Source organism: Dreissena polymorpha, chromosome 6, assembly GCF_020536995.1.
Source record: "Dreissena polymorpha isolate Duluth1 chromosome 6, UMN_Dpol_1.0, whole genome shotgun sequence".
Taxonomy (NCBI): domain Eukaryota; kingdom Metazoa; phylum Mollusca; class Bivalvia; order Myida; family Dreissenidae; genus Dreissena; species Dreissena polymorpha.
The window spans coordinates 76,740,700-76,759,118 of NC_068360.1; the positions used below are offsets into that span (position 1 = coordinate 76,740,700).

At 34.4% G+C, this 18,419-nt stretch overlaps 3 protein-coding genes and 1 long non-coding RNA gene across 4 annotated transcripts in view; 3 read left to right on the forward strand and 1 right to left on the reverse strand.

Annotated features, from left to right (window-relative positions):
- Positions 1 to 18,419, forward strand: part of LOC127833749 (nephrin-like) — a 199,568-nt gene that overhangs the window by 149,772 nt on the left and 31,377 nt on the right. The window lies entirely within an intron of this gene.
- LOC127833758 (uncharacterized) overlaps positions 1 to 18,419 on the reverse strand; it is a 178,448-nt gene that overhangs the window by 126,974 nt on the left and 33,055 nt on the right. The window lies entirely within an intron of this gene.
- The window catches only part of LOC127833751 (nephrin-like), a 53,592-nt gene that overhangs the window by 29,591 nt on the left and 5,582 nt on the right, over positions 1 to 18,419 (forward strand). The window lies entirely within an intron of this gene.
- On the forward strand, positions 694 to 10,570 carry LOC127833750 (neural cell adhesion molecule 2-like). The gene is made up of 15 exons (XM_052359180.1): positions 694 to 817; positions 972 to 1,316; positions 4,677 to 4,982; positions 5,173 to 5,463; positions 5,658 to 5,945; positions 6,045 to 6,350; positions 6,452 to 6,742; positions 7,025 to 7,309; positions 7,764 to 8,051; positions 8,131 to 8,445; positions 8,594 to 8,884; positions 9,014 to 9,118; positions 9,251 to 9,323; positions 9,599 to 9,651; positions 9,784 to 10,570. The coding sequence occupies exons 1-15, from the start codon at positions 760 to 762 to the stop codon at positions 9,972 to 9,974; spliced, it is 3,486 nt and encodes a 1,161-aa protein (XP_052215140.1). The 5' UTR covers positions 694 to 759; the 3' UTR covers positions 9,975 to 10,570.

Genomic DNA, 18,419 nt, shown 5'->3' on the forward strand with positions numbered 1-18,419 from the left:
ACGATAATGTGATGTCAAATTTATATTTACATCATTCCAATTCCTTCACCAACCAATCCGGCATTCCTGCATGCCCATGTCTTTTTACTGATTAATTTATAGTTATATACCGTCCGATTTAACTTTAATTTGAAAGACAAGTAAAACACTTTAATCGACAAAGCCGATGTTATACATGTTCTAACTAATTTGTCTAGAAATCATGGTTTGCTGATGCATCCAAACGAACTCAAAATGCATGGGTAAATTTTGTATCAGTATAAAATACTTCATTAGAATCACTTTCATCAATCAGGTCTAATGTGGTGGTTGTGTGTGATGCAGAACATACGTCTCAGCAGATATCACATTTTAGTCAAAATATGTAATATGTTTGTAGGACACATGATTTAATTATGAAATATTGTATCCAATTTGTGTATGCCTAGGCGTATAAAACGGGGTAAGTACTTGTGTATGTTATAAATAACAGCATTTGTTTACTGTTAAATGATACGAAATCAAAGTTTTATTAAATTCGATACGTTTACTCAATTATTACTTGATTATGCAAATTCATATACCAACGCAGCAAAGCAAGACACTATACCTTTAAAAAGCATTATCCCTGTCTATGTATGTGTCTCATTTATTTTCCGGAGTAGAAAGATAAAACAATTTAAAATAGAAGTTCGTGACTGCAATTTCCTTTTTCTTCCGACTAGCATATTACTGCAATAGCCCGTGTGCATGGAGGATTATTACTGAAATCGAGGAACTATGGATTGTTTCATAGTTAAATGTTTATTTTATATAATTTGCCTCTGTTTATTGAAAGGTAATCGTAATTCACACTCGCTTTTAAAGTAATACATAGGTTATGCGGTTAAAGGTGGTAATGTCATTCGTTAAAAAAATAAAATGCTTTCATGTTTTATGTTGATTAAATGTTTTAGTATTCTTTAATCGAGAGTTAACATTATTCACTACAGGGTACGAAACATCGCCGATGTTGACTGTGTCTTTAAATGATGTTTTCGTCGACAGCAACATCACGTTAACATGCTCAACTTCAACTTTACCGTTTGCTGTTGCCTGGTATAAAACAGATAAAGGATCAACAACAGAGGATAAGGTCATTGCTCAACAATGGCAGAATGAAAAACCATCATGTCAAACCGAAAACACGGATATGGAATGTTTCTGCTCGTCATCACTGTCCTATTCGTGTTCTATAAAGTATATAAAGGCAACAAATGACGGTCAAAGCTGGCGCTGCAAAGCTTATTATGGAAATGAGTTTATTGAAAGCAATGTCTTCATACTCAAAATATTATGTAAGTTATCACAATATATATATTTTTCCTATCAATCACATAAATTATGTGCTATATCTACAATAAAGTTAATAATTATAATATTATTACCTCTGCTACAATGGTCCGATTCAAATATACGTATTTTATATGAATCAACATTATACAAGCTCATTGTAGAACATACTCCATTTGTAAATACTGTCTTTCAAATATAAGTATATTGGTGCATTGGCATGAATCATTTCCGATATTTTGCTCTTGAATCACCCGTATTGTCCTGCTTCAGAGATAAACATTGATATTGCATAAATGATACATGTTTTATAACATCGAGGTTTAAGTTCACAGCTGATATGTTTAATGTTTTTACCAAACGAAAACATACTTTCCCGATCTCGATCCGATACGTAGGAGGCCTTATAAATGTCGCCTATTAAATATAAAGGAATGAATACTTAAACATGATTTGACACATGTTATAGTCATGGACTCCCGTATTGCCGTAAGACCCGTTCTTCATTTCAAGTGGCCACATGTATGATCATATAACTGAAAAAAACATAACGTTTATTTAAACTTGAACTTAGCATATATTGCACTTTGTGAAACAACTCTTATACAATAAAGATCACGTGAACACAGTAAGTAACTCAAATTGGTAAACTATTCATTTCATAACACAAAGCGTAATAAGTTGAAACACCAATTATTAAATGGTTCACACTTATCAGTATTTTGATTATAGAGATTATCACGCTAACGTATGGTGATCCCTTACGGTGATTTTACAAGTTATTGTCTAGAAAGAAGAGCATCTTTTACATAAAATTACATTTTTATGAGCCTTTCTCTTTGACAACAGTTCATGCGTTGTTTCATATGTGATCGAAATAAAGTATTGGTCATTAGGAAAATGTATAGCATATGTGTAATACAAATAAAAATGCCGAAAACAATGATGCTGTTTTAAAAGATTTTGAGCCTGTTATATAGCAAATATTGTTCCGAAAGACATTCAATTCTCTTTGTTCACTAAAACATTTTACGAGGGTAGGAAATGTTTAAATTAACATTTTCGTTGGCGTTGACCAGTTATATATTTTAATCAAAAATTAAAAATGTGTTTAACACTTGCAGTTATTGAACTGTTTTAAACACCAATTATTGTGCTTTAGTTCCCCCATTTAATCATATTTATATATATTCATATACAGCACAGTTCGCATCAATTTCTCAAATCCTGAGCTGACGACGCCCATAAACACGCAGTTGTTGGCGACCGTTAGTCTCGAAAGAGAATGGACTTGAGAATGTCGCAATTGTTTATATAGCGTCAGGTTGCCTGTGCCTGTATGTTGCGTTTGAAGCGTTTGTAGTGGTTGTGCAGACGTACTCGGGAATGTCAGTCTTATCTGCACCTTGTGCATACCAAAGGGGATATGACTGTCGGCAGCAGCTGTCTGCCCTTTCTGCGTGTGCGCCTGTCATTGGAAAGCTGGCGGATCCTCTTCTCTCCCACCTCCAGTCCAACATACACAGCATGTCTCCAATTGCACCTTTCCACGGCAAGCGTTTCCCAAGTGCTGCGGTTTATGTTATGATATTTTGCCTGAGACACGTTCCTCATACATGACGTCTTTGGGGACTATGCCGTTGTCCATCCCACGCACATGGCCCAGCCATCTGAGACGACGCTGAAGGAAAAAAGTGGTCATACTGGGGATGGCTGCCCTGCCCAGCACATCGTTATTTGTTACTAGGTCGCTCCAAGAGATACCAAGTACGCGTCGGAGGCATCGCATATGGAAAGCGCTTGGCCTTTTCTCCTGGGATGCATACAAGGTACAGAATTCGCTGGCACACAGAATAGTTCTGAACACGCAGACCTGTTACCCGCTATTGTTGTTTTTGTAGTTAGCATGCTGTTGGTCCACACTATCTTCAATAGCCTGGTAAGGATTGTTGAAAGCCTTGCCAATCCTTTGGTTTATCTCTTCTTCCAGTGAAATTTCGTCGGTGATGGTAGATCCAAGGTATTTTATCCGGCTGACAACCTCTAATTCATAGTTGTTGGTGGTAATTCGGGATGGTTCGGCATTCTGAGTCATCACATGTGTTTTCTTCAGGCTTATTGTTAGGCTATACTCATCACATACCTACATACCTTTGTATAAAGATTCAACAATCTCGGACGTTCAGTTTCGGTGTGGGTGACCAGACTAGCGTCATCTGCAGAAAGCATGTCCCTTATCATCATCTTCCGTACTTTGCTCTTTGCCTCAGTCGAGCTATTTTAAACAGAATGCCGTCTGACCGATTGTTGAGATAGACACCCTGTGTGGAATGTTCAAAGGCATGCTGCAGCAGGACAGCGAAGAAGATTCCTTAAAGAGGGGGCGCGAGGACGCAGCCTTGTTTGACGCCGCTGCCGATGTCGAAGGCACCTGACGAAGAGCCGGCATACTGCAGAGTACCTTTCATGTTGTCGTTGAATGACTTGATCACGCTTAGGAGTCGTGGTGGGCAGCAAATCTTCGCCAGGACGGTCCATCCTTGCTGAAAAGGTTCAATGCTTTGGTCAGGTCTATGGAGGCCAGGAAGAGGGGATTGTGTCTTTCTGACCGGAACCCGCACTTTTACTCTTGGTACACCCTATCAGCAATATTATGTAGTCTGCTCAGGACGACACGTGCGAAGACTTTACCTACAACACTCAGGAGAGATATCCCTCTATGGTTAATGCGAACGTTTCTATCGCCCTTGTTCTTGTACAGGGTTAAGATGTTGGCATCCTTCATGTCCTGAGGTACGGATCCTTCTTCCCAGCACTGACAGATGAGGTTGTGCAGATGTTCATGCGACATTTGATGACCTCTGGCGGTATGCCATCTTTCCCTAGAGCTTTTCCTGAGGACAGGCTCTCGATTGCCTTCTCAAGTTCTGACACAGTGTGTTTCACGTCCAAGTCCATCATGCAAGGGAGAGGTTTGATTCCTTGATGGTCTCTGCACTGTACTCTTGTTAGATCTGTACGCGTGTTCGGTTAAGTTTTTCGTCCGCCATGGGCTGACGTGTAAATGGTTTCTAAATCGCGGTAATTGCGTATTGGTTTCGATTTATACTGTATTTGTATCAGTACATTAGTTTGAAAATGATATTTTCTGAAAATAATGAACTTTTCTTCATGTTATCGATTTTATTTCAAAAGTTAATTTTCGACCTATTTTCATATCACAAATAAAATCAACATGGGCATATGTGAAAGAAATCCAAATATTTTGACTTGTGTAGCTTAATTATTCCGGTTCACATTATGCGATGTTGTCAATTAAATATACTAGATACTAATAAAGACAATGCACATTGTTTTGTTTGCAGTACCTCTAACGTCCTTAACCATTCTACCAGCGACTCATTTTGCGTACCCTGTTTCCAATATCGTGTCGAACTTCACATGCATCACTTCTATGAGCCGGCCTGCTGCTACTATTCAATGGTTCAATGACATCGGAAACATTACAAACCTTACTACATATCTGTACAATGATGACGGCGCAAAAAGTGTTTTGCAATATACTTGGACCGATCATGGATACAGTGTCGACTATTTATCCTGTGTTGCGAGTTACGAGTTCAAATCCATCAGAAATATTCTAACAGCTAACATCAGCATTCGAGTACAGTGTAATTACTTTATGTATTTGTGAATGTCTTGTGTGTCTGCATTAAAAAGCTTGTATGATTGTTTGCGCTACGGAAACGCTATGTTTATTGCAGATTGCATTTAAAACTTCGAAACGATGCTTAAAAAAGATTTAGCTTCTGCCTTCATTCAACGTATTTTAAACTTACATTTTTTATATTTCGTTTACAGTCCCCGTTTCTGAGCCAATAGTGACTATCAACAATCTGAGTACCTCAACTGCGTTTGCAATACGAGAGGGTAGACACGTACATTTCAAGTGTTCCTCTTTCGGATATCCACAGCCGTCTTATAACTGGACCTACCCTAATGGACGGTCGTCCGGTTCCCTTCTAAATATAACATTCGCCCGTAATAACAGTAATGTGACATGCAAGGCATTTAACGTTATGCAAACATTAGATGGAACAACCAGCGCCCAACATACAGAGAAGATAAGAGCATTGAATATAAACGTACTGTGTAAGTATAATTAAAGTTATTTCATTCATTTATATGGATAAATTATGAGATAAATTAATATAGAACGACATGCGCTTCTTCAGTTCTCAGGACTTGCAGAACGTAAATACTATTATAAAGTTACTGACTTTAGACATTGACATTTAATAATACATATATTGTACTATTGCAAATATTAAAATCTGCAATTACAGATCCGCCAATCATAACGAACGTTTTCTACAAAGGCAAGCATGCAGAAATCATTGAAAGTACAATAAAAATACTGCGAGGTGACAACATCAACATTGTCTGTAAAAGTGTCGCCAATCCCCCGGCTTCTGTTTTCTGGCATGGGCAACCGATTAATGCATCTACACTAGAAGTAACTAGTGTACAGCATGACACTGTATGGTCATGCCAAGCTACAAATTCCATGACTGAATTTGATAACACCACATCAATAGCTTCTGTTACAAGAAACGTATCCGCTAGAGTATTGTGTAAGAAAGGATTACATATTAAGAGGCACTTGGTCATTGCAAAACGTGTATTGATGTTTAAATCTGCTGAATCTTTAAAAAATTAATCTCTTTCTGTAGATGGTCCTGGCGTTCCTACAATCACGTATACAATTCCACCAAACTCAGATACACGTGTGAATGCGGCAAATGAATCAGTAAAAATCATAGAAGGAAGTACCATCATATTGTTGTGCTCCGTTGATAGCGTTCCGATCTCGACATACTCCTGGTATCCCGGACACGAAGGGAGTACTCGAACGATAGTCAATGTCACGCGAACAACGAACACAATATACACGTGCACCGCAAAGAATTTTATGAATACATCATTTAGGGAAACTGTTATTGGCAGCAACTATTCTTCAGCAAACCTTGATATACTATGTAAGTATAAGTAAGCGTGAGATATAGTTCCACAGGGATCGTTCACTTATTATTTTCATAAAACTATAATGTGCTGAAGGAATATGCATTAACATTTATAGATGTTCCTGCGAACATAGAAGTAAAGTACAACAACGTCACACTATTTGAACGCGAACTGAAAGTCATCGAAGGATGGTCGTTCACAATATTATGTTCGGTTACGAGTAATCCAACGTCTCGATATTCTTGGTTTGGTCCTGTAGATGGAGATGGGGAAGTTTTGTTCATACAGAATATGAGAACTAACATGAACAGAAGTGTAACATGTAGAGCCGACAACACAATGGTTGATAGTGTTGGAAAAAGTGTGATCGGGGAAACACATGTCACCTTTTCACTTGACGTGTTATGTAAGTAAAGACATATAATACTATTGACTAGTGCTGCTCATGTCTGTTTATTGATTGAATATAGAATTACGGTCTATATCATTTAAAGGTATTCAATAACTAATAATATGTGTAGAGCAATTTTATGTATTCAATCATACAAATAACTTGCAATCGGCCATCGTTAATTATAAAAAAGTAGTTGCATATTTTACGTTGAACAATATGCATATTTAAATATTGTTTACACGTGCTTTGGTTATGTTAGTATTTGCACACTCATATGTCTTATTCATTTTACAGACTCACCCAAAGTTCAACGTTTACAGAACCAAACGGTGCTACTTAACACTTCTCGCACAGTTGTGTGCAATTTGACCGATGTTGGTAATCCGCCAGCCTCAAACTTTTCATGGATAAGGAAGGACATTGGCAGAGTGGTGGGTACTGGAAAAACACTTATAATAAACAACATTAGATTGACAGATGAAGGGGAATACCAGTGCAATGCTTCGAACAGAATGCAACCAATAACTAATGAAGTGCTATACGGATTAAGTCAGTCGACAGTCTATGTAAATGTTGAATGTAAGATGAAATATTGATTTAGTAAACATTTTAACTCATGTGTTTAAATCATTTAAGATTAAATATAGCAATATAATTATGCTGAATTTATATACACTATTATGTGCTACCAAATCATGCGAATAAAACATGTTCAGTATATTTGTATAATTATTCCGTCGTTTGAAAATAAACATGATGTGTATAATGCATATATTTGAAATAGGTAACACGATGAGATAGGTGGATAAAATTTGTATTAAGCTTGTTTTTAACTCGAAATATTTTGTTTGTCACACATGTTGCTACTTTTAAATTAAACACGTACGCGATATTAATAACTGTGCAAAATACAATTATTGCTGAAATAATATCTAAATTACTGTTAATCATACAATGTCCATTTATTTGTGTCTCTGCACTTTGCTATTGGATTATTGGTGTTAAAAGTAAAATTAAAACACATTTTTTCCAGACGGAGCATATGTACGGGAATTCAAATCAAATCAATCACACAATAGCATCGCTGTTAACCAGGGTGAGACAGTAGATCTGTTGTGTGATGCAGATGGTGACCCCGAGCCTGTGCTTCGTGTAATAAAAACTACCCGTGGATATGAAAGCATCTTGGTTGAAATAAAAGGACGTGCAGCTAAATATCGAATTCAACAAGCACAATGCGAATATGATACTGGAAACTACACATGCTTGGCTGACAATCGTTATAACGAAGGGAGACAGTTATTTGCTCTTTTAGTTTACTGTAAGTGTATCTTATTAAACTAAATAGTAGTGTATTAACTTGAAATAAATATACATTACCATATACTCGTTCTTTACAGGTGTACCGAGAGCATCGCCATTTTCTCTTCCAACTACAACATTGTCCAGCGCACCGAACGACTCTGTGTTGTTCACATTCACAATAATTGCATATCCTAAACCGACTTCACAAGATGTAATTTGGTACAAGCGAGAGAATGATAGTTGGAGGGTTTTATCAGATGACAACAACTTCCTGATCACACTCTCTGATGATAGCATGCAGACACAGCTAAATATATTCCATGTGCAACGTGAAGATTATAGAGACTACATGGTGAACGTTTCTAACAAACTGGGTTCAACGATGGAAGTGTTCACTTTAAAAGCGCAGTGTATGTGCATTAGTAATTGAACTACCCTATAATTTATTTGCCACTTAAGTTCTAAATCGTTTCGTTCAACATATGTTTAACAATAAAATGATTTAATGCATGTAATTGAATTGTCATATTCATTCATCAAACTGATTGTATATCATAGCTAAACCGGAAATTCCGAAAGAATCGCAAATAAGCAGAATAGGGAAAACGGAACTGATCGTCGAATGGATTCCAGGTTTCAATGGCGGGGAAAATCAAACATTTACTATAAGGTACAAAGTATTAGGCGATGGCAGCTGGATTATTATTCCCATAAACGTTTCGAAACATATATGGACAATCGATGGGTTAGCGTCTGGAATTACTTACCAAATTCAAATACGGGCTCAAAACAAAATTGGAGAGTCGGATTGGACTCAAGCAATAAACATAACGACGCTCGTCGATGCAGGTAATAGCTACGTCTTGTCATATTTATTTAAATCCAAACGTGTGTCTGACCATCGACAATTTGAATTGTACCAATCTTCTTTTCACAATATATTTACACAAGTCTTTAACAATATATGTGCAATTTTAGTTGATAAGGGATCTTCATCTGCTATTGGGGGTTCGATTGGTGGTGCTGCAGGAGTTGTATTAATCGTCGCCGTTATAGTTGTTATATGGAGACACAGAATAAAAGGTAAATTGCCTTCAGATCAGGCATATGTATATATAAAAAACAAGGATTATGACATGGACAATACTGTTATAAAGTTACTAAAACGAAACTAGATCTAGTGTTATATTGCTTTGTACGTGTCAGTTTTTACAGGGCTAAACGCAACACACCAATGCCTAGTGAATAGGAACTCGGTTGGGCGGTATGAAGATCTGGTCAGAGAACAGTAAGTGAATGTATACTTGCACCTTAATTTGTTAAGTTTGTCTTCGCTTGTGCATATTAAAAATATGCTGTAATAGCGTTAAATTACGTGTTTGGTCCTGATCATGGTGTAAGACATAGGGGGGGGGGGGGGGGTACCATATCTGGTAGGTGGTAGGTGTTTTGTGAACGTTTTATCGTGAAATATGTATTAAGGTGACCCGTTAACTATTGCCTATTCCAAACAATGTTTTCTATTCATTTACTATTCAGTAGTTTCACGCTGTTTGTATTTAGGGGCAACAACGACACCTCTACAACAGACGGAAGTTATGAAACCTGTAGAATCGGCAAGGCTTCACGTTTGCATTACTTAATACGGATATTTACATCGTATGAATTGCGTTGTTTATTGTTGGTTGAAATTGTCAGACCATATTCACCGTGATATCCACTTTAATTATCGTTCGTTGTTCTTCCAGACTCATCCCACGTCCGTCATACCAATCAGTACGAAACACTTGAGGAGCTTGAATGTCGCCAATACTTAAGGATTTCGGCCTGTATTTCTCAACAAGTCAATACTTCGTCTGCAAAGATATCTGCATCGTGTCAAACTGATGAGTCAGCAAATAATCCGGAATACGTAAATTTACAGCTGTTTACTCAATGACTTTACCGAATGTGTTGCCTAGTAATTGTATATAGATTTAATGCTTTTTATAATCGGATTGGATCACTTTTATGTGTATCAATTTGAATTTGTTGGTGTAAAATATACCATTCATATTGCATAATGTGTTATATTCAGTTTGTTTTCAGTATTACCCTGCATTATATGAACAAATGGCCTCCGGTGTTGTTGTTTACGTAGGGATTTTAGCATCTGCTTAATATATATAGTAATATATAGCACCAATATTTATTTGTGTACTTTCTTTGAGTTTACATTATTAAAAAAATGTATAATGCACATAACAGAAAATCGCTCTCTCATGGACAGTTATGTTAAAATTTAAATCAGTTCACCTGATATTTAAATATGTATTTAAAGTGTTCTCGTTGTATCTAAAACTCTGGTATATATATCGTTCCAAATAGCTGCGAGTTTGCGTTTTATCATTCAACTAGTGATTGTTTTTATGCTAAACAACGTTTTCTGATACTTTTTTAAAACCAGGGTTGACAAATAAAAAGAAAGTTAAGTGAAATTGATTTATTTAAAACTCATGCTTTTTGAAAGTTTCTGAAAATTATGTACTCGACATTATGGACATGCATTTCAACAATAAATATATACAGTCCACATATGTTATTTCTTGCAACATTTCATTATTTATCATCATGTAGAACCGATTTAATACTTGTGTTAACAATAAATGATTCCGTTGGTTTAGGAACTTATGACTACTTTGTAAAGCCTATTTTTATTGTTGACGGTATCATATAAGCATTTGTGTCACTATTAATATAATGCATCAATTCATTCCGCTCATTTATCGGCGAAATAAATTCAAGTGCGCGTTTTAAGCATACAAGACGGGACACATTGAAAATAAAATCACTCGTATTGCAAAATTAAAACAACAATATATATATATATATATATATATATATATATATATATATATATATATATCAGTATCAGCAACCGCCTTATATAGCATATTTAGGAAGAAACATGTGAAGTGTAATTGTGCTATGCAGTCAAGAAATAGCATTATATAATATAACCTAGTATAGCAGATGTATTTTAAGGACGACTTTATAAAAAAATGCAGGGATCTTAATTACTGTTCGTATAATGTCTTTCGGGTTGCATTTATTTCTATATCACCAGAATAATGAATGCAAATTCATACTTTCTGCGTAGGGTTTGATTTGTTTACAATAACACACACTTTCTGATTTCTTACCGTTATTAGGATACCACATGTCTACTTAGAATTGCGTTTACTAAGTTTAACTCGTACTGTCTTTCTTGCGAGTCGTCTGTCTGCCTCCAAAGTTTACATGATGCGTGTTCGATAAAAAGGTTCAGACTAGTGTACGAACTAAACTTAATAATTAATACAGGAAGGAAAATATACATATATATTTATGAGGAAGAAAATAACAACGATCCCAAGATCGCTTGATAACTTAATATAAATCGGTTAGGTCTATTTACGTCCTTTAACAGACGTTCACTAGATCTCAAAACACGTATATACCGGAAATTAAGTATTGAACAAATTTGTGTGCATAGACATAAGACTCCATCTTAGTCGGCTGCATGATTAATAAAAGTATATAACATGAATTTACATTCAAAACTGCTCACATGCCGTTAGTCCGTAATAGAGAGCATTGTATTTTGGGTAACAACTCTACCATTTAATGTACATTTATTTAAATGAACAAATCTGGAAAGAAATTAGTGAGCTATCAATTGACAGACATGCACGTGACCAACTTCAACCAAGTTTTAGACCTTCTACTTTAACTTACATGAACTCAATACATTAAACGTGTTGTTTAAGTAATTCATCTTCAATATATACACTGACATATAAAAGGAAAATACCTTATATTCTAAAATAATACTGATATGATTGTATTGTTAAAATGTTGTTTTCCAGTCGCCGCTTCATATTCACTCACTTACGACTGATCAGTTATGAAAACAACTGATAGTACGCGGCTGATGTTTATCTATTACAATATTATAAAGTAATGTATACTGCGCTTGAGCATTTCTTTACTATTCAGTTTTATCCACTCCATAATCAATCGCAAGTGGTTTGCAAATGATTGGAGTAGTGTTTTGCTACACATATTAACAAAATTGTTGTAAATGTAAAATTAAAAAAGGAGATATCGACTCATCTGTGTCCAAATAAAATCTAAAATGCAAATACATCGTATTAAAACCCTAATTCATGGCAATTGTTTATAATATCTATTATTAGACCTTCATTTTAATAGAATGCACCATTTCAAAAACGTTAACGTTTTACATTATTTCTTAACGATAGCTAAGACATGTTTAAACAGTTTTGAGTTTAAAAAAGGTAATGATAACACGGTCATATCAGACAACATTATATATACACACGCGGACGTAAATATCTGTACAATTTGAAGACACACTGGTTCGTTAAATTTAGGTGTTCATAACGTTCGACCGTTTCGTATTTATTTTGCAAATATATAGAAGAAAAGAAAGTTATAACAACAGTGTTAAACTTGATCAAAACACTTAAAATATTTGTTTTGTACTACATGGGCCATCTACAACATAAGAACAGGAACTACCCGGTATGATATGAAGATACACCATGAAGTTTTAATTATTGAAGTTCGTACGGTAATTATTATTTGCGACACTTCCTGTTAAGTCTGACGTTTGTCTTATATATTCAATCGTAATGCAATTTTGACCTTGGCATTGATCTTGTATATTTACACATGTATTGCAACATCGCTTTGGGACAATAGGCTTATTTTTACGCTCTACTTCACAAGCTAATGAAACTCGTATTGTTCTTAAAATATATCTGCACCGTTTACACATTAAGGTAAATATGTCATATAGTTATCTAATAGTATTGATACGATACCTTTTATTTGGCCATATTTACCCTTCAGTGAGATGCTATTGGTCAGCTTTTGTGGTGGTAAGCTGTTTTATGTTCGGCGTTGACCATCGTTTGTCGAGTGTCGTCAACAATATGCTTCAAACCAAAGAGCCTTAATAGGCCTCTTTAAAAACTGTCCGAATCGTTCTTGACCACTGCATATGTTAGTTTTTGACATTTGAAATAGATTGTTAAGCTGGACACTTAAAATGTAATATCGTCTGAAACCGTAAGTCATTAGTTTAGTATACAATGTGTATCATCGAATAGTTTTTTTGTTTCTAGGTATTTCTCTGTTTTTTGATATTACTTGCTTTAGTTTTTATCCACGAAACAATTTAGTTCTTTCCGTAAAAAAATGCTTCCGGATCACTAACCATAAGCGTCGTTTTTCCCCAAGTAACAACTCCGTTTAAAATATGATATATAGGGAACTTGACTGAATGAGCTGGTTTTAAAAGCATATTGATTGACAATGTAAGGCAATCTAGGTGTAACGGAAGTGACCAAGATTTACGGAATACGTGTCGTTACTGTAATTTTAAAAGATTGGTTATCAGGTTAATATGAACTGAGACGTTACAAGACATACCAACGCAGTGTTCATTAAAATGGACAGACACATGTTGATTACTTGAATGGTAAGATGTTTTGCGTTTATGTTTTCTAGAATCAATTACAACTTATAAACTGCGGGTAAAATGTTTAAACATTCTAAAACGGCATAACTATTTATATTATATTTACACAAGATTATATTTGTATCAATACCAATATAAAGGCAAAATTAAATTTAAGATTTCTTTTGAAAGTTAGGTCAGTCATGAACATGTCAAATTGTCGCACGTTTTTACATCACTAACGCCTGTCGACTCTCAATGATCTCATGTCGAACACTGTACAATATTGATTCAACTTATAACACCAAAACCGTTCTCGCTCATTATTATCTATTATCTATTATAATAAGCTTCACTACTACTTCCACTGCCCTCAACTTTATCCTATTCATTATTAAATCATAATAATCATCACAGCCACCATCATCATTACCATTTTTTATATCAATGTTTTATGTAGCGGTGGTTGTACAGAGGTTGTGACGGGGCTATTAGAAACACTTGCATCAATGCTGTAAGATTGATATATGATCGAAAACAACAGTGGGTAAAACACAAAACAGCCAATTGTAAGTGCATGAAATGATGTAGTGTATGAATAAGGTTTGTCAACATGTTTTATAAATGTTGAATTTAAGTGACATACGCTTGAATTGAAATGCAGTTGTTGTGATTACTAGACAATATAAATAGTATTATTCTTGCGTCACGATGCATTATTTTAATTAAAAGACAAACATGAACCCAGTATATTGAGTGTGCATAAATTCCTCTGAAGAAACATTTACAAAACATTAGTTGGTATGTGTAAAAACCATATAGTCAACACAGTACATCATGTATTACAGCGCTACCGTTAGTGGATGTCCGGGCGTAAATAACTCCCACCAACTTCAGTCGTACATCCATTTTACAAATTGTGGAAGTCCCTAGGACGTCCGATAATCCGCATGAACGCTGTTTTCAAATACACAGCATGTTCATATTTAAACAGTAAATCCGATCATTCGCTGCGACATCTCCACCTAGGAGCTACAGCATTTTATAAGTTGCTCAGCGAGAAACAAATATTAATTTGTCAAGCTGTCCATTAAGTTATTGTTGGTAATTGCATTAGCCCATTAGCGCTCAGGCAGCCAAATACACGCCGACCATGTGTGAATGTGTATACAATAAATGTGCATGTCTCATATCAATACTGACCTATCCCAACGACTGTAGCGTTCTAGATCAAGCTCATGACTTGTTTTTAGTAAGTGAACAAGTTTAAACTTTACGAATTTTTTATTAGTATTTTATTTGTAATTGTATTCTTAATCCGCAATCGAAATTCAATGCCGTTAGTGTCAAAACTTTTCAAAGTTTAAATTTTAACATATAATTTTAAATCATTCATTATCAACTAAACTCGTAAAGATGAAAGCGCCTTAGCTAATACAAAATGACGTGACGCTTAATTGGAAATATCATACACAAAGCAAAGTGTGAAAATGATAATGAAATACCTACCAGGCATATAAAAAAGCCTTAGACGCAAAGAAAATAGTTGCAGTTTGTTTTTATTAAAAATATTCCAGATGGTAGTTATACGAAACTTAATTGATATAATAATGTTTTGGAATCAACTGTGTTGACATCTTATGATAATTAGTATCAGGTTCGCCAACAGCGAAGCCATGTTCTCTTCAAGTCACACATTTGTACAGAGCTTTTCGAATAAGATAAATAGTTTGTTTGTAAGATATATACAAAATATACTAAAACTGTCAAAAGTAGCATCAGAGCATCAGCGATATAAGAGTTGCAAATAAGCTGCTTTTTACATGTAAACAAAGTCAGCCAAAAACGCTGTCGGGAAATCTCCATAACGTTCTATATACTCGTTCATACCACACATCGACGCATTTTTTGGTTTGTCACAAATATTATAAAACTTGTCTGTATAGGAGTGAACCTGTTTGTTCTGAATTACTTTGAACGAAATAATGTATTTTTAACAAAGAATTGAATGATATTTACGGTATTATATGTAATACATTTCATTCATGTTCATATTTAAGTTAAAGATATCGATAAGCAAATGCTGACATTTGTCTTATAGATTTTATATATTTGTATTTATTGATCTTCTTATGTTTGCACTTATAAAACGTTGTGTTGACTAACGAATTTGATAACATGACTTAAAGGGATCTTTTCACGGTTTGGTAAATTTACAAAATTGAAAAAAGTTGTTTCAGATTCGCAAATTTTCGTTTTAGTTATGATATTTGTGAGGAAACAGTATTACTTAACATTTGCCATAGTCCACTATAGCCATTATATGTATCTTTTGACGATTTGTAAACCTAAAAATTATAAAGCGTTGCAACGTGAAACGATTGAATTATTTGGAGAGTTCTGTTGTTGTCGTTTAAATTTATGAAACTACGAAGATTGCTTATATAAGGTATATAATACTTAAACTGTGTATATCCGGGGGAATAACCAAGAGGGCTAATGCGTTTTTACTTCAGACTAACTCCAGGACTCCGGGGGTCAATGGTTCGAGCCCTGGTACCGGCTACTTTTTTTCCTTTTTGTATATTTTATTCTTGATTTTTTTACTGGAGCTTTTAAGATCCAATGTTTAAATTTATCAATATAAAGCATTTAATTACAAACTTCAAAATACGCAAACATCTGTGAAAAGGCCCCTTTAACATTAGAGAAGGGATTCAAAAGACTACCCTTGAACAATAAACTACCTCGAACAGGAACTAAATATCAACATGATATTTGCACAGCTTCGCAGGCCTTGAAACTGATTATTTAACATGCTCAAAGCGGAAGAGTAATTTAATTTAAATGTGCGTTTTAACTAAACAATGATATAGCAGTTTGTTTTTTAATAACAGCGGTATTTAAACATTTCCACTCTAAGGCTACATATATTACTCAGTCTTGATGAAAATTAACAATACGAAGGTCATGTTTGATTGTGGGTCAAGTATTGTCAAGAGTTAGATCACTTGGTCAATTCTCAAGCAACTGGTGCCCATGAATACGGTTGAGCGCTTAATGGCCATTATGAGAGGTATTGTTTATTTATTTAATTACCATTTTTGTGGATATACTATATTTAACATTCAAAACAACAGTAGAATTGAAATACAAATTTATACAATAGTATAACTGAATTATCATAGCTGAATCGATTGATAAGTTATATGGGTCTATTAAATATTGAACGAAAATGTATACAATGCAAAAATATCTTCTTGTTGACACTTTTTTTATTTAACACAACGATATACAGTACAATCAATAATTGTAGACAATAATAAAGCATATAAGAGAGAGGCCGTCACGCAATGTGTACACTGTCGGAGTGCATATCTTGAATATACAGGCAAACTAATTCATATATTAAAAGCTTTATTTTATTGTTGCTGAAAATGTATTAAAAGGTGTTTAAATACATTTATTTAACAAGTATATATATATATATATATATATATATATATATATATATATATATAAATATATATATATATATATAGTTGTATTGTTACAAAATATAGAGAGTTTAATGGCGCCCATATAATTTTACGAACTTTATGCTTATTTGCACATTATTTTAATGAGACGAAAGTATGTGATTTGCCGTATGTACTCTTAGATCTGCAAAAAGTTCGTCCATCGGTATACATTAGTTGTTCAATTTATTCTCAGATTGTCACTTTCTAAATTTGATAATACACATATAACGTATTGGTTGGTGGCATTTTTAACGTTTGCTTGTTTGCTATATATATGACAGTTTTCAACAGATTAGTAATTTCTGCCACTTAAAACTGATCTTGGCGTTATTATCCTTTTTAAATTATCATTGATTTATGTGTTTACAACCAAGTTAATGATAATGATTTGGCTATACACTTGTTGCGATGAGGTACCACCCGTGTTATGAAAGCCCACATAAGAGTTCAGTATCCATTTTAATGTTTCTTTTCACATCGTTTAATTGAATTATCAATCAATCCGGCATTCTTATCTGATATTGACTTAAACGTTATTATTATATTTAATTAATAACTATAGTAACCATAGTTTGATAAGCAGATTAACCAATACAATCTGCAAACCCGATAACAAAACACCTTTACGGTTTGCTTCACTAAACAGTACTCACAACTATATGCATTTTATAAAGAAAGTAATGTCTAAATGATAAGAGGTCATTTCAGCCAATAGTTTAACAAGAACATAAACACATTTTTATTTTGTGAGACTGTTTTCGACTACATATGTACATAAATAATTGCGACGTCGTCTAAGTCAATATTGGTTACCACGCAGTAGGGCGATCATAGTTCAGTGCTCATTTTGTAAACATTTTTGTTTAGTTTAGATGACATGTCTTATTTGTATCCTTCTTTGTTTATTTGCATGAATTAGTCTTTATGTATTTAATCTCTAAAAGCCAGCATATACATTTATTGACCAACCATCGTATTTTTCCGTCCGTGCGACTCTCAGTTATTCAGTCCGAATATGGCGTTGTTAAATGGAGAACGTAATATACTTGAGTAAAACCGGATAGTCATAACTCAGGTGCAATGAGGCGACAAATGCTGTGATAAATGTACACTGAATTTTACACACTGTGTCTGTATAATTGGCATATAAACGTATACGTATACACATCCATAATTAACTATAGCAAGATAATCAACGGATGCTGCTCATTTATTTTCCGTGATAGGAAATATAACATTATTGTAAATACAAGTCCGATACTTAAATTTCCTTGTATGACCGACTAGCATTTCACGTAGATTGTTTTGCATGAAGAGTTATTTTATCACTTTAAATGATGAGCTATGGGTTTCTCCG

Bases quoted from the DNA above. Each gene is read 5' to 3' on its own strand.
- LOC127833750 (XM_052359180.1), top strand. From the start codon at position 760: ATGGATTGTTTCATAGTTAAATGTTTATTTTATATAATTTGCCTCTGT. The intron at 818-971 runs GTAATCGTAATT...TATTCACTACAG, and splicing joins TTGCCTCTGTTTATTGAAAG to GGTACGAAACATCGCCGATG. The intron at 5,946-6,044 runs GTAAGAAAGGAT...CTCTTTCTGTAG, and splicing joins CGTATCCGCTAGAGTATTGT to ATGGTCCTGGCGTTCCTACA.